Source organism: Pelobates fuscus, chromosome 8, assembly GCF_036172605.1.
Source record: "Pelobates fuscus isolate aPelFus1 chromosome 8, aPelFus1.pri, whole genome shotgun sequence".
Lineage (NCBI taxonomy): Eukaryota > Metazoa > Chordata > Amphibia > Anura > Pelobatidae > Pelobates > Pelobates fuscus.
Window position 1 is genome coordinate 58,940,699 of NC_086324.1, and position 17,322 is coordinate 58,958,020.

A 17,322-nucleotide genomic window follows, 5' to 3' on the forward strand; every position below is an offset into this window, starting at 1 on the left:
CCCATCAGTCCCAGCCACCCTCCTGCAAGGAAAAGGTAAGAAACATTAGCTATGTGTGTGTATGTCAGTATGTATGTGTATGTATCATGTATATGTTTGTATGTATGTATGTATATCTGTATGTATGTGTATCTGTATGTATATGTATGTATGTCAGTATGTGTATGTATATATATATGTCTGTATGTCTCTGTGTGTATGTGTGTATGAAAGTATGTACGTATGTGTATGTATGTCAGTATGTATGTATGTCAGTATGTGTATGCCTGTCTGTCTATGGATGTATGCCAGTATGTATGTCTATTTGTCAGTATGTATATGTATGTCAGTATGTATGCATGTATGTGTGTGTGCATGTAAGTATCCATGTATGTGTGTGTGTATGTATGTCCTTATATGTCCTTATGTATGTGTGTCTGTATGTATGTTGATATGTGTCTGTGTGTCACTATGTATGTCTGTGTGTCTGTTTCAGTTTGTGTATGTCAGCATGTATGCCTGTACGTGTGTATGTCTGTTTCAATATGTGTGTCTGCTAGTATATATGTGTGTGTGTGTATCTTTGTGTGTATCTGTGCCTTTTTTTTTATTAATGCGTGTGTTTGTGTCTGTGTCTGTGTGTGTGTATTCCTGTGGGCGGGATTTTGGAGGCGGACCCCGGGGCCCAGACCTTGAGCAGTGTTAGGGGCCCAAAAAATTCTGATGGCGGCTCTGCATGTCACGGATGTTTACCTATGGCTCATATGGCTCTCTCCCTTACCTGGGATGGAGGGTGCTCTGTTATACCCTCCAAACACAGTGCACATTATTCTGGGCTATGCACATCAATACTGGTGGATCTGTAATACTACTATGCACACTGCAGATTACTCTGTAACACCCCCTGGGATATGAAATGTGGGTGAGCGGAAAAATACCTAGTGAATTCACTTAGTAACCTTATAGAAGAGATATCAGTACTTACGAGTGTGAATTAATTAAAATATATTTTGTGTAAATTAAAGGGGAACTGTCAATCAAATTACACCATTGTATAAACATATTTAATCATATTTAACTAGGGCTAACTTTTTCATGTCATGCTCCATTTTTTATCAAATTTATGTTAAAGATTTAGCCAATTATATCACAACAATATTGCATGGGAGGGTATGCTCAAATAGTAAATTTTACACAATCGGGTGCTAGCTAAGGTAGGCACTCCCCTAACTACTAACAAAGTAATACCAATTCGAAAACCAAACTGCACACCACATGTATCATATAAAGAATAGTCAATACCTTATTTACTAAACAATATAAAATAGAGAATACAAAATACAGACAAAAGGACAAAGTGCATACAGGCTGGAAAATATATTGCAGTATATCACAATAACACAATTATCCCCACCACGAGGGATTTGCTTGAGAAAGGCATCCGCTGTGTTGCCAAAACATTGGGGGTGTAGCGGCCTGTGTCTTACCTTTGTAGGCTGTTGATGATAATTGTGTTATTGTGATTTACTGTGATATATTTTCCAGCTTGTATGCACTTGGTCCTTTTGTCTGTATTTTTGTATTCTCTGTTTTATATTGTTTAATAAATAGAGTATTGACTATTTTTATGATAGTTGTGGCGTGCAGCTTGATTTTTGGATTGGTAAAGACTTTGCCAATGACATAACCATCCAGTTCAGACGAGAAATATACGTTTTGGGGACTATGTATTATTATACAATATTATTTGCACCAGTTTTGGAAGCATGTGTTGTTTTCTTATGTACACAATTGTTTCTCCTTTGTATACATTGGTGCTTTTTTTCCCCTGCCATTGCCACTATTATGCATGTTTACTCCACTTTTTACTCCATTTTCACTCACAAAATGAGACAAATTAGAAATATTACTAGGAAAAATGCATATCACGAGTTGAAGGATGTTCTATACATTAAACAAAAAAGAAGAATACTTTCCTTTTCCAGTGGCGGAAACATTTTCAGAACAGCAAGGTGGGATAAATAGGCAAAGATTGGAAAAAACACCAGGAAAAAATGCATAAATACAGACATGACACCCAAAGTTTAATTTCCATGTTTTCTCTATGCTGACTGCCAGGTGCAAAGGACAGGGCTTACAACAACGATTGGCAGGGATGTGGATCTCTGCATCTAATTATATTTGTCACACCTTACAAATACATGTTTGTTAATACATGGAATAGCCAAATATAATATTAAGAATCCTTTGAAATACAAGTTCTCCTTTAATGTGTCCTGAATATTTATTGGCCGGTGATCAGCTAGCAAGTGATGAGTGAGCTACATCATCCACTTTCAAATTCCATGCTCTAAATTAATATTTAAATCCACAGCACAGCAGTGACCCAAAAAAACATTATTGGATTGTCCTAACAATTATAGCCACTGTTTCTCCTCCTCCCTCACCTCAAACACTGTAACTATTGCTATACTGTACAGCTTGAGATACTCGGTATAACTGAATTCTATGATTCTGGAAATGTAGCGTTTAGGCTAAGAGTCTGTTGTAAGATTTTCTTCTCTCACATTTGCTTAAATTTGTCCGTGAATGTAAAGAATTTTAACGTTATTCACAATACTGTCATTGTGAGGAACTGACTAGGAAATAAAACGAAATCTAGGCCAAAATAGCCAAATTCCTCATCTTGACTGTTTCCCATTTGTAGTATTTTGTTCTAATACAATAAATTATGGTAAAATATAAAATGATTGCAATAATCAGCTCAGAAAGATCTAATTTATAAAAGAAGACTTGAGGATAGAGGACAGTACAATGATGGAACTGTACCTGGAAACCTGGAATAGTCTGGCAGCATGCTTCGGGGACACACGGTTTTATAGGTTTGGGGGAAACATTAACGGACGGCACACAGTGCTGGGATGTGAGGAACTCATTTTCATTAGACACACACAGAGTTGACACGAGGAGGACATTTCCAGAATGCACACATCGTCAACAGACACACACAGTATTGCAACTGAGCTTAATTAAGTTGTGTGTTGCCCTGAAGCCTAATGGTCCTGTCTATCGTAATACTGACCTGGGATTAAAATTGTGTCGGGATTATGATTTTTGCTAAATCCCATAAAAACTAGAGATATTACATGCTTTTAATATATTATTTTACATGGATCACCACATGAGATAATAAACCTAGTCACACATTTTCACTCCACAGAAACTCGGTAAGTGAGATTAATGGTGTTTGACCAAGTTTAAATAAAAGCATAAAGTACATTTATAAATATAATATTTATTTGACAGCTAGCTACATGGCAGTTGTGGATTATCATATAGTGGACATCCAATTCAGATGCCCAGCTGGTGGTTAAATGGGACACTTCAAAAATCACCTCTAAGAGCATACTGGGCATGTCCGAGGAGTTCTCTGATTGGACAGATTTTAAAAAACACCCAGATGGATGGAGGGGAAATTATAGCACTGCAGTATGTTGTATGCCTAACACAACATTACGTGTGAATCAAATGGAATAAAATAGGGGGAAAAAAACTTATTTCACATTTTTGTTTATAATAATTCTTACAAAACCAGTGAAAATAATTAAAAAGAACTCAAAACAGATTCACATATGCGTTCTGCGTTCTGATTGTTAAATGCCTAACAGGACTAAATTAACTTTTGATAGTTAATACTAACCAACCCCAACACAAACGCCATGCTAACCATACCCCTTACCCCATTCTTACACTAATTCTAACCGTATGCCTACCCTAATACTACACTTATTCTCAACCTTACACTATCTTTAACACTAAAACAGCATTAACCCATACTTAGCATTAACACTTACCTTACTCTAACCCTACCCCAGCACTATCTGTAACCCTACTCTACCCCTTAAAATAAATGCCCTAACCCTAAGGCAGGGGTTCCCAATGAATTTTTCTTGTGGAACCCTTTGACATAGTGTATCAACATCGTGGAACCGCCCCCCCCCCCCCAATAAAAAAAATTACAATTGCACGGGTGTGTGTATCTGTGTGTCAGTGTGTGTATCTGTGTGTCAAAGTGTGTGTATCTGTGTTTGTATGTGTCTGTGTATTAAGGAGTGTGTATCTATGTTTGTATGTGCCAGTGTATATGAATCTGACACACAGATACACACACTGGCAAATAGTGGCACACAGATACACACACTGACACAGATACACATACCTTGACACTCAGTGTGTATCTGTGTGTGTGTGTGTGTGTGTATGTATGTAGCTGTGTGTCAAGGTGTGTGTATCTGTGTGTCAAAGTTTGTGTATTTGTGTTTGTATGTGTCTGTATCAAGGTGCGTGTATCTGTGTTTCTATGTGCCAGTGTGTAAGAATATGACACGCAGATAGTGCGACACAGATACACACACCTTGACACACTGTGTGTATCTGCGTGTGTGTATGTATGTATGTATCTATCTGTGTGTCAAGGTCTGTGTATCTGTGTGTCAAAGTGTGTGTATCTATGTTTGTATGTGTCTGTGTATCAAGGTGTGTGTATCTGTGTTTGTATGTGCCAGTGTGTATGAATCTGACACACAGATAAACACACTGGCAGATAATGCCACAAAGATACACACACCTTGACACACAGTGTGTATCTGTGTGTGTGTATGTATGTATGTATCTATCTGTGTGTAAAGGTCTGTGTATCTCTGTGTCAAAGTGTGTGTATCTGTGTTTGTATGTGCCAGTGTGTATGAATCTGACGCACAGATACACACACTGGCAAATAGTGGCACACAGATACACACACTGACACAGATACACACACCTCGACACACAGTGTGTATCTGTGTGTGTATGTATGTATCTGTGTGTCAAGGTGTGTATCTATGTTTCAAAGTGTGTGTATCTGTGTTTGTATGTGCCGGTGTGTGTCAAGGTGTGTATATCTGTGTTTGTTTGCGCCAGTGTGTGTATCTCTGTGTCTGTGTGTATCTGTGTGTGTGTGTGTGTGTGTGTATATGTACCTGATACACAGATATACACACACACACTGGCACACAGATACACACTGACACACACCTTGACACACAGATACACACACTCAGATACACACTGACATACACATCATGAATCACAAATACACACACACTCAGATACACACAGTGACATACATACACTTGCACCCACAGATACACACTGGCACATACACACACTGACACACTCAGATGCACATACATGCACATACAAACACACTGATACATGCTGGCACATACACACACAAACACACTTAGATACACACAGAGACACATACACAAACCTTGACACACATATACACACACTGACACACTCAGACACACATACTCTTTGACAGACACACATACACTCTCACTGACAAACACACACACTCTTTGACAGACACACATACACTCTCACTGACAAACACGCATACTCTTTGACAGACACACATACATTCTCACTGACAAATACATACACTCTTTGACAGACACACATACACTCTCACTGACAAACACATATACTCTTTTACAGACACATGCAAACACATATACACTGTCATTGACAAGAACAGATACATTCTCACTGACAAACACATACACTCTCATACACTGACTGACAAGCACACATTTACTCTCACTGACAAACACACAAACACATACAAACTCCCTAACAGACACACATACAATTTTTTTTTTTTACGTTTTACTCCACCCAGCCCCCCTACCTTTAGTAGTGCTGGCATGGAGTCCCTGTGGTCCAGTGGGGCTGCTGGCGAGCGGTTCCTGGGGTCCAGTGGGGATGCTGAGCGGCTGGCGTGCGGGCGGCGAGGGAGCAGTGATCTCCCTGCTCAGCTCCCTCGCGCGGCTCTTAGTGATGCCGGAGCCGGAGTGACGTCATATTCTGGCTCCAGCATTACTGCTGTGCGCGCAAGGGAGCTGAGCTGGGAGATCACTGCTCACTGCTCCCTCGCCTCCCGCGGCCATTTTATTTTGAAAATTTTACTATCAATTCTGATATTAGAAATGTTTTTTACTATTTAACACAGTAGAGCAGAGCTGTCTAACCTGCGGCCCCCCAGATGTTGCTGAACTACAACTCCCATGATCCTTTCAATTAAACAGATAGCAAGGGAATCATAGGAGTTGTAGTTCAGCAACATCTGGGGGGCCGCAGGTTGGACAGCCCTGCAGTAGAGGATGGCATGTTGCCCCCATCTACTGGCTGTTTTCAGAATTACACTTAGTATAATTCTGAATGAAGCCTGGTTACCAGCCAATTATATAGAGATGTATTCCGACCCTGGGGTGTCTCCCAAAAGCAGCCTGCACCCAAGAAAAACCAAGGCTGAGCATGATCACTTAGTTTTTATGAATGACTTAAAGGGCTCTGTGCAGCCCTTTAGCAGTGCACAGAGCTAATCGCTCAGTTTGAGCACACTAAAAATAGCCCCAGCTGGCTAACAGGAGCCCCCAGTATCCATTGATACCTGAGATTCCCTGGTGGGAGTAGGGTTTTAACTCTGCTCACACCAAATCTGCAGGTTGTGTCAATACATCGCAAAGGCATTAAAGCCCATGACACATCCTAACATTGTAAAGGGGTTATCCCCTCTTTTTACCAAGGTTAATACATTTGTTTTTATTTTGACAACAATTATCTAGTAAGGTGCTGCCCAAAGTAGCCCTATGGACAAACCTCCACTGGACAGTTCACTGAAGCACCCATAATATATAGGTAAATTATTGACTAGTTCACCATAAAACAGTTACAATAATCTTTGGAACTGTACCTAAATTACTTAAACTACAAAATCAACAATTGTGTATCAGAACAAATTCAAATAGCACACTGACAGCAGTCTGCTCTTTCAAATATCTAGTTATGTTGCTAGACCCCAATCTATCCTTTGGCCTTCACATTAAAAAAATCTCTTTAAAAAACTTTACCCAAAACTAGGTGCCCTGTACATAAACAAATCCTGCCTAAGCCCTACAGTAAGGAAACAGATAGTGCAACAAATGCTAATGCCGGTCATTGATTACGGGGATGTAGTGTATGCACCTGCACCGCAAACACACCTTAAAAAACCTAATACATTATATAATTTGTTCTGCCGCTTTGTACTAGAATGTAATTACTTTACCCATCACTGTGACACGTTAAAAGAGCTAAACTGGCTGTCACTGGAATCCCGACGCACTCTTCATCTTTCCAGCCTTGTGCCTAAGAGCATTTCTGGGAAACTCCCACCCTACCTTAGTACAATGCTCTCCCCAGCTGTTCCCATTTCCTATAACCTCCGATCCAGTACTAGTACGATATTTAGCATTCCGTAATACAAAAATAAAGTGACACGATCCTCATTTTCCTACAGAGCACCGTCATTATGGAATAACCTCAGGGACACTGTCAAATCTTCATTCAATCTAAAATCTTTTAAGAGATCTACAGCAACATACCTCAGCACAGAATGCACCTGCCATGGTTGAATATATTTATTACCTGTTATGTACTAAATTTATAAATGTGTGTATATTGTATTTTTTTAATATTGTATCCTATTGTAACAATACAATGTTTTGTGGACCCAGGACATACTTGGAAATGAGAGAAATCTTACTGTATCCATCCTGGTACATTATTTTATAAATAAATAAATAAATATACTGTGATGATAAACAGCAATATATTCAACCTTTTACTCTCCGAAAGTCAGTGCGTGCTTCTCCATGACATGCTTCTGGCTTAATGGGTCACTGGTGCTGATGATGATCATTATCAGCTAAATGGTATCAGATATTTGGAAAAGCACTGTATAGGAATGCTAAATTGCATGTGATTGTTCACCATTTTGGGATTTTATATTGTAAGAGTTCTAACAATCATACTAGGTCAGCAATGGCCTTAGGGTTGAACTTTTCCACCCCCATCTTTAATGATTTTAAATCAATGTCTAAAGAATGTAAAACGGCTGTCTCTCTTGGATCATGCCCACTCCCTTTTTATTATATAGAAGCCTAGGCTGCCTTTCTCCACCAACTAAAACAATCTTATACTCTGTGATCCAAACAGAACGTCTTGATCCCTGTACTTCTTAATCACACCTCGACCTGAATATAGGAAGGACCTACTTTCTTATCCAGTTAACATCAGCTCGACCACTGTTGCTCTTGATTACATGTTACCACTTATTCAGAAAGACCGGCTTGGACCACAATAATGAATGTTAACAGCTTCTGAAATGAAGCCTAGGACCACATAACCATTTGTCTTACAAAGAGCACCATTTAAGACTGCAAAACTCTCCTAATTCCCCTACACAAATCCCATTTCATGAAATAAAAACACGGCATTATACTGCCATTTAGACATCAGGCTGCAGCCTACAGAGTGCAGGTTAGCATGTCACGCACAGAAGGAGGACCGCAGAGTACTAATGAATCTTTTGTGAGTCTACGCAATATATAATTTGACGTTTAGATGTACATTTGTAACTGCCTACATAAAACAATTTTTACAACCTCCTTTTTTAATCCTGGCTTTCATACCTCCCTTCCTATTTATTACTTTAATGCGCAATCCTCCTGTCACCATAATAACCCCATCATTACAACCGCATTAATCTGACGGTACAATGTTTATTCATGAGGATTCAATTACCCAATCTCGTGTGTTTTGCAGCTTAATCCTTGAGATTCTGAATTGCAAAGCGCTCAATATCCCCAAATAGGGATTGTAGCATTGGTTGGCATTTATAGTGAGGGACGCAGCCATGGTAGGTTTTACGAAATCAGATGTAGCAGTGAATGTAACAGAAAGGCTCTATTATATCTGAATTGTCTCTATGGAATGAAGACAAAGCATTTAGGAATCCATTTTTGATTTGAGTAGGGCTTATTTTTAATGAACACATTTTACTTGAATCGGAAAGTGTGCTGGATTGATATACTCCCAGGATATGCGATGGAACAGGTGCAGACAAACTCATTTCTTAAAAGAACAAAAATAATAATTAGAAAATGGTCAACGTAGACCACTTTGTATTTTAAAAAGTTGTGCTTATAAAACAAACATAAGAAAATTGAAAAGAAATCCTTAATAAATGGCTTCCAATAATTTTTTGTTTTTCATTGAAAGTAGTAACTAAAAGCATTAGGAATACAAAACTGTATCCTTAAAGCTGTAGTTTCCCTCTGCTCTAAAGCTATTGTCTATAGAACATATTAGTTTTCACTAGGCTTTGCGTTTCCATCAATGTTAAATGGATAATGAAGGTACACACAAATAAGCTTGATTGACTACATGTATCCAGATTGAATTTTAATTAAATTCTATTATTGCCTGGGTAATACATGATATTATCATATACTGCAGTTTCTATCCCGAGTCTGTCCTCTGGCATTCTTGCTGTACGGATACGTAGAATGCTGTTCCATCTCGAAAAAAACTCGTACTCTCCAACAATTCTAGATTCAGTGGAACAATTTTTAATAGGTGTGAGGTTTTGAATATCATTGTTTGCTATTTCTTCCAATACAAGAGTGCTTCAGTCTTGACCATTTCTATGGAGGGAATTGACGCACATTTGATATGCCTCATTGCTCAAAGCCTGTAAATGCACTGGCTGATGACTCAATGTATACTCATCCCATACAGATACTTTTGATAGGTAATAAGTCAGGGAACTTGCTCATCATGATGCCAAATGCCAATGGATGGACACTGGATTCATGGGAAACCTGTGTCTTTATGGCAAACTATTTGATAATGATTTGACAAAAAACTGAGTGACTGCACCCGCAGCCTACTTGCTGCATCACCACTACAATAAGCTTGGGGAGCTAAAAGCACATTTTATTTAGCTAAGATTCATCTCTGGAGTAACAAATGCAAAAGGGTAATAAGCGCTCTCTTCTCAAGGGTGAGCAGCAGTTCACCAACAAGGTGTTCCCTCTACCTTGTGATAAATGGACAGATAAAATAGAAAGGTGAACAGCGCTAAAGATCAGAAATTGTACATACGTTTAGTAGGAATACTGGCCAGCGGAGTAACTTAAAAAAAAGGAGAAACAAAGATACAAATAATGGTACAGTATGTATGAACGATATAATTCCACAAGAACAAAGGTGTTATATTCACATTCACACTTTGAGGAGCTATGTCAGCTCGGTGTTAAGAGCTTGGACGGAATAATCCCCGTCTATGGATTTCTTGAGGTTCCAGATCGTTGGTGAGTGTATTCGTTATATGAAAAACAAGAGTAAAATACGCCACATGGTCTAGTACGTAAATATAAAATATTGTAGTAAGAGTAGATGATCCTACTTACATATACTAGAGCAACGACCTGCTCTAGTTTGGAGAATTTCAGGTGGAATAATCCCCACCTCGGGATATAGTGGACCCAGGTATAGCAGCAAAGCAGTATTAAATAGGAAGGAGGACAAAAAAAAATGACTGGATGGTTTAAAAATTATATATACTTTAATACAATAAGTAAAAAGTGAATAATACACTATAAAACCAGTCCTGTATAAAAGTCCAAAATTCTTCCTCACTTGACGCGTTTCGCCGAAGCTTTCTCAAAAGTGAAGTTCACTTTTATTTCAAATTTTATTTAAAAAAAAAAGACTGGATGGTTTAAAAATGATATATACTTTAATACAATAAGTAAAAAGTGAATAATACACTATAAAACCAGTCCTGTATAAAAGTCCAAAATTCTTCCTCACTTGACGCATTTCGCCGAAGCTTTCTCAAAAGTGAAGTTCATATATATGCTTAAAGGGAAGGAAATTGTTTCATTTAGGCTTTTTTATTCTAAAATTTGAAATTCACCTTGAATTCACATTGAATCCCCACTTATTGAATAACCCTGTTGGTAAACTATGGGGTCGTGTTGTAATTTGACACGGCAATTCCTACAAGTAGCAAAGGACTAAACAGGTTCTTGTTTGCTGTTAAATTGCGTCTCTTTACCATAGACATTTGCTTTGAGATGTCTAAGAGCATCCAGAAATCGTTCACACATATCAACACTAAGAATAAAAGATAGAAGGGATATAATTACAGTAATTACTTGCAAAGTCGTGCATTCCATTTGTGAACGCTCATGCTTATTCATAAGGGAATTTCACAGGAAATAAACCGAACTTCTCATCATAGTTCCTGTGAAACACGGCACCACCAAGATCGAAAGCATTTACGCTATTGTCAACATTTACATTCAATACACTTTGCCAGTGTGCTACCCTCATCAAGGTATATTTTAAGACAAAATCACCACCTGCTAAACACAGTTACTTGAAATTGGGAAGGATTGGTGCAAATATTATGGCACCTAACTCTAGTCTCATTTAACATGAATCGTGTAGGAATAGAAGATTTTATCCAATTCGTGCTAGTATGAGAATATGATAATGAGTGCATAGAGTAGGAATATGAAAATTAACAATAGTATGTATCAAAATTACCATTTCGATCATACTTTGCCTGGCTAAGCATCATAGTTGTAATAGTCTAGATAAATTTAAATGCCAGCTCTTGCGTAACAGTTTGGGTTGCAGCTGGTACAACTGTGGCCATGCCCCTCTCGGTTTTGGATCAGAACTTTTCTCCCTTGGTAAGACATTTTAAATTGAGATACAGAATTACTACATAAAGCCGTTAAATCCGTGTAGTTTCAAATGGTGGATCTGATAATTCAGTAAAAGATTATTTTTCAGACACATAGCTGAGCTTTGTACCTTTATCAGCAGCTTATAAATGTCAAACGTTCTTGAAGCCGTAATAGAGAGATATGTATGTCTCTCGGAACATTCTAAGTAATTGATAGCTGGGAATTCCAATTTTTAACTCTTATATTTATTTAAAAAACACATTTTATATCTATTAAAAAACACCTTCAATTTAATACAGCTCTGAAGTCCGTGTCTATGGCACACTTTGAGGGGGTTTAAACAAATACTCTGGGCACCATAAGGACTTCATACGATTAAAGTTGTTATAGTGCCAGGAGGTCCTTGGCACTAGCTTAACTTTAGTGGTTAAAATGTTCACGAACAGTTTAACCCCCAAAGTCTTCTCCTGCACCATTAGCTTTGACCCTGTCCTTCAATCAGGAAGCCTTGGACTGATTTTCTCTGAAAAGGCAGTGTTTACATTAAAAAGCCTAGAGGGACTGACTATAGACACCAGAACAACTACATTAAGTTGTTGCTGTTCTGGTAACTATAGTGTCCCTTTAACCCCTTAGTGACCAGACTGCTTTTCAATTTTCTTGCCGTTAAGGACCAGGGCTGTTTTTACATTTCTGCGGTGTTTGTGTTTAACTGTAACTTTCCTCTTACTCCTTTACTGTAACCACACATATTATGTACCATTTTCTCTTCATTAAATGGTCTTTCTAAAGATACCATTATTTTCCTCATATCACATAATTTACTTGAAAAAAAATAATTAAAAAATATGATGAAAAAATACACTTTTTCGAACTTTGACCCCCAAAATCTGTTACGCATCTACAACCGCCAAAAAACACCCATGCTAAATAGTTTCTAAATTTTGTCCTGAGTTAAGAAATGCCCAATGTTAACATGTTCTTTTTTTTTGGAAAGTTATAGGGCTATAAGAACAAGTAGCACTTTGCTATTTCCAAACTATTTTATTTTCAAAGTAAACGCGTTACACTGTAACACTGATATCTGTCAGGAATCCCTGAATAACCCTTCACATGTATTTATTTGTTAAAAGAAGATAACCCAAGGTATTACACTTGAGGTATTTTGACACTTTTCATGCAACCATTTTACCACCAATCTATGCCAAATTAAAGAAATAAAAATAATAATTGGTGATTTTTTTTGACACACATAGCAATTTAAGAATACATGAACAGAGAACTTTAAGGGTTACTGTCAAAGAACACCCCAATATGTGTTCAGCAACATCTCCTGAGTACAGTGATACCACCCATGTATAGGTTCTCTGGGAGCCAAAAGACCTTATTTGGAGGGTGCGCATTCCAGTTTACCAACTTGGAATTTTCACAGCTGGTCATCATGCACCCATGTCCTATTTGGGACATTTTTTAAGCTGGCCAATGTAATTTACCCCTATGAAACCATATATGTTTGAAAAGTAGACGACCCAGGGTATTTAATATGTCCAGTCTTTTTTAGAATAATAAAACAGAGATTGCACACTAGATTGCTACAGAGATACACATAAATGCTTTATTGAGCCTCACAGGTACAAATACAAAGCAAATAAACAAATGGAGCACCAAATCAAAATTAGAGGGACAACAATAAGGCAAATAAATTAAACAGTGGCACTAACCACCACTTACACAAGCCTATAATGGCAGAAACACAAGCCCCTAATACCCCCAACAATTTGGCACCTCTTGGCTGCCTTTCTCAAGAATTTAATTTTTTTAAACTTATTTTTAACTTTTTAAAAACTGTTTCACCAGCAGGGGGACTGCCTGTCAGTTCAGGCAGTCCCCCTGCTGGCAGCACTATGGACACCTTTTAGAGCAGTCACCTGGCCCCGGGGGGTGCGATCACTCGGGAGCACAGCAGTCTGGGGGGTATTGCACGAGGCATCACTGCAATACCGTGAGATAGGCTAGAAGTGCTCTATTTAGTCGCGGATGTATCAGGTACATCCACGGTCCTTAAGGAACGTTTTTTGTCGGACGTACCTGATACGTCCGTGGTCGGGAAGTGTTTAAATGACAAATAGCAGAAATGTCATTGAACAAACTATAGATTGACATCTCTGCTTTTTTTGCCTACTTAATGAAGGCATAAGAACTCAATTTAGTGTATAATTTTCAAATTATTAACTTTTTTGCCTGTCAGTAACTTCAAGATTTCTGCTAGTTTCTTCTTGCAAAAGAAATGCCAAAATTTCCTATGGGGAAAAAAATCTGATGTTGGAGATCCTCATGCAGAGCGTGAGGACGTCCAGCGTCAAATAACGGACCGAAGTGACACCTATTAACCAGGGGATACCTATTAACCAGAAAGATACTGCCAGAATGGCCCATAACACTCACACATCCACATGTTTGGAATGAATGTATTGGTATTCCACCAGACTTGGGAGCTAAATTTAATTTGTATTTATCTTTAAAACATTTTACACTGAATATTCGCGCAGAAAGCTTTCTGATGTATTTGGGAGGGAGAGGGGACCTGCATTGTCAGAGACTGGCACTGGAGAGTCCCTTTAAATTAACTTGTTTTTCACATAAATCTACACTCAATACACCATTTTGAAAAAGCAAAACCAAACATTTTAAAACCTTTGCACATTTATTAAGAAGAAATTTTTTAAATATATTGACATTCATCATCCAGACCCTTGGCTATGACACATATTTAGCTTAGATGTACCCCGTTTTTCTGGATTATTATCTTTTTGATGTTTCTACACTTTGATCTGAGTTTACCTGTGCCAAATTCCATTGATTGAACATGATTTTGTAAGGCACACACTTGTCTATATAAATTCTCACAGCTGTCAATGCTTTAGAGCAAAATCCAAACCATGACGTTGAAGGAACTCCTATGGAGTTCAGAAACCATATTGTGTCGAGGTACAGATCTGGGGAAGGCTGCAAAGGCTGCATTGAGGTTCCCAATAGCACCGTGGCCTCAATACATTCTTAAATGTAAGAAGTTTGAATAAACTAGGACTCTACCTAAACCGGGCAATTGAAGAAGAAGGGTCTTGGTAAAAGCGGTGAGAGGAAACCAATAGTCTTTTTGTGCAGGATGTGAAAAACTTGCAGAAGAACAAGCATCACTGCAGCAACACTCCACCGATCTAGCCTCTATGGCAGACTGGCCAAACAGAAGCCTGTGCTCACTGCAAAAATAGATAAATGCCTGCTTGGTATTTGCAAAAAAAAAGCAAAACATCAGACCCAAAATGACTTGAAGCTGTAATCACAGCCAAAAGTACTTCAACTAAGTATTGAGTTATGGATCAGAATACTTATTTTAATGTGATATTTCAGTTTTTTTCTCTGTTTAATATATTTGCCATGGTATCAAAAATCTGTTATTTAGCTTTGTCATCATGGGGTATTGAATGTAGATTGATGTAAAAAAAATATTTAACATTTGCAGCATACAGCTACATAAAAAATATGAAGAAATGGAGGGGTGTGAATACTTTCTGAATCCTGTGTGTGTGTGTGTGTTTACGTATATATATATATAGGAAAATAAAGGAAATGAAGTTTGCTCTGGAGTATGGGCTTAGTACCTTTGAAATTGTCATTCATGACAGCTGGAGCATGAGGCAGTGTATCGACTGCACTTACGGAACATTAATCAAGACAATAGGAAGTAAAAGCTTTTCTTATTACATTATACAAGAGGCTGTGCAAAATAAGGGATCATATGATTTAGATAATGTTTGGTTCTGCTTTTAAATCCATATTGTCAAAAATAACCTTCACTGTTTTCTTTTATTTCAGGCAAATATGTATATCAGCCCATGACTCCTGTAGAACAGCTTCCAAGTACAGAAATTCCAGCAGAGCCCCAGGACCAGTCAAACACCATTCAGCTCTCTGTCTCGCTGGCCGAGCAATTTCTCAAGGTATCTTCTTCTTTCCAGCCTCCATATATGCCAGAGTCTCCCCGATACTGCACCATCTCCGACCTCTTCCTGGATAATTATCAAGTAAAATGTATCAATGGAAAGATGTGCTACGTACAACGCCAACAGCCACCTCCTCCATCTCATCGAGCTAGGCCTGAAAGAGAGCTCCCACAAGAAGTCTACCCACCCAAAGATTCAGAGGGCCCAAAAATAGACCACTGCTCATCCCCTTCTAACTCGGAAGACTCTGGTATAAATGCGGTGGGAATTCCATACTTAGAATCATGTGACGAGGACACAGAGGAAGGGGCAGAGCTGAGCTCAGAAGAAGATTGCAGTCCAGATAGTTGTTGGGGGCAGGACAACTGTCCACTAGTATCACCATCCAAGACTGACCTGGAGATCATAGAGACAATAGAGACAACAGTTTGAGTCAATGGCTGTGGATGGACCAAGGTTAAAGATCATATGTTAATACATGTGGGTGAATTGTGGCTTCTATTTTGCCAAGGGACAGAGCAATACAATCAACACAATATTGCACACCGATCTATAGCTCTCCAAAAGGCACAATGTGATCAATGTATAGATAAACAGTTTTTAATCTGTTATATGGATAAGTGGCATCAGTTCAATGGATGATGGTAAATTAGAATCTGTGCTTAGTGAAGGTTATTTTTTTTTTTTATTTATTAAGGAAGATTTTTGGTTGTATTCAGTGTGTAACCTAGAGCTATCACAAATAAGGGGCCTTGTATGTCCAATATGCTGTAATGAATATGAAACAGGCAGTATTATATCACTCACGTGTTGTCAGCCTCTTTAGAGGGATGTATCAATGTTTATACCACGTCTCACATACTCCTATGGAGTACCACACCTTTTTAAGTAGATCTTTGCCATAAAAATAATCTTACTTTGGTCCAGACCTCTTGTTTCTCACTTTAAGTCCTACATTAGCAAATTGTGCTCCGTCTTAATTGTCATTCCCCCATGGAGCCATCAATAAGACACGGGTTAAGATTACAGAATAATTATGCGTGGCTTTGAAAATTAGGATAAAGTTGCTCTGATCATCAAAACAATTACAATTGCTTATATAGTTCCAACATATTCCACAGCACTGCACTGGGTAGCACAAAAAAAGCAATTCTAACAAACATTTTACATGCGGGAACAGTAGGTCAGCTTTTGTTACATCACTTATCCACAATGGCCTCCTATCAGTACTAAAGATTCTGGATACGTTTGTGTACACTAAAATGTTGACCATGCTTTGTTGCAACAATAAAACCTCTGACATTCAAGAGTTTTCTCTTTTTTTGAAATACATTTATATCACTTCTAGATTGTAGAATTCATCTGATAGCATCAAAGAGCCTATAGAATATTCACTGGGACAACCAAGGTACTAGACTTCCACGCTGGCAATCCAGAGCCACTTTTGTCTCCCACTCAGGATTCCTTGCTTAGAAGTAAGTTCAGTTTTCGGTAGGTTTGATAGTTATACAATAGGTTGTCATGTTTTGCTAAATTAAAAGTGGATGTCATATATCATGTACACACACTGGCAAGAATTCTTCAATTTGGCTATGCATGAATATTTATACACACGTCCAGAAGTGAAACAACGTCATAACAATGCAAAAAAATCATGTAAATTTAAGAGGTTTTAATGATGCAGCACTTGAAGCAGATTTAGGATTATA

General features: G+C 38.2%; 1 protein-coding gene across 1 annotated transcript in view; it reads left to right on the forward strand.

Annotated features, from left to right (window-relative positions):
* C8H3orf70 (chromosome 8 C3orf70 homolog) overlaps positions 1–16,920 on the forward strand; it is a 107,834-nt gene extending 90,914 nt beyond the window's left edge. The window contains exon 3 of the mRNA XM_063429888.1: positions 15,486–16,920. Within this exon, the coding sequence (XP_063285958.1) occupies positions 15,486–16,045 (560 nt within the window). The 3' untranslated portion in view covers positions 16,046–16,920. The remainder of the gene's footprint in view (positions 1–15,485) is intronic.
* Positions 16,921–17,322: the final 402 nt, after the last annotated feature.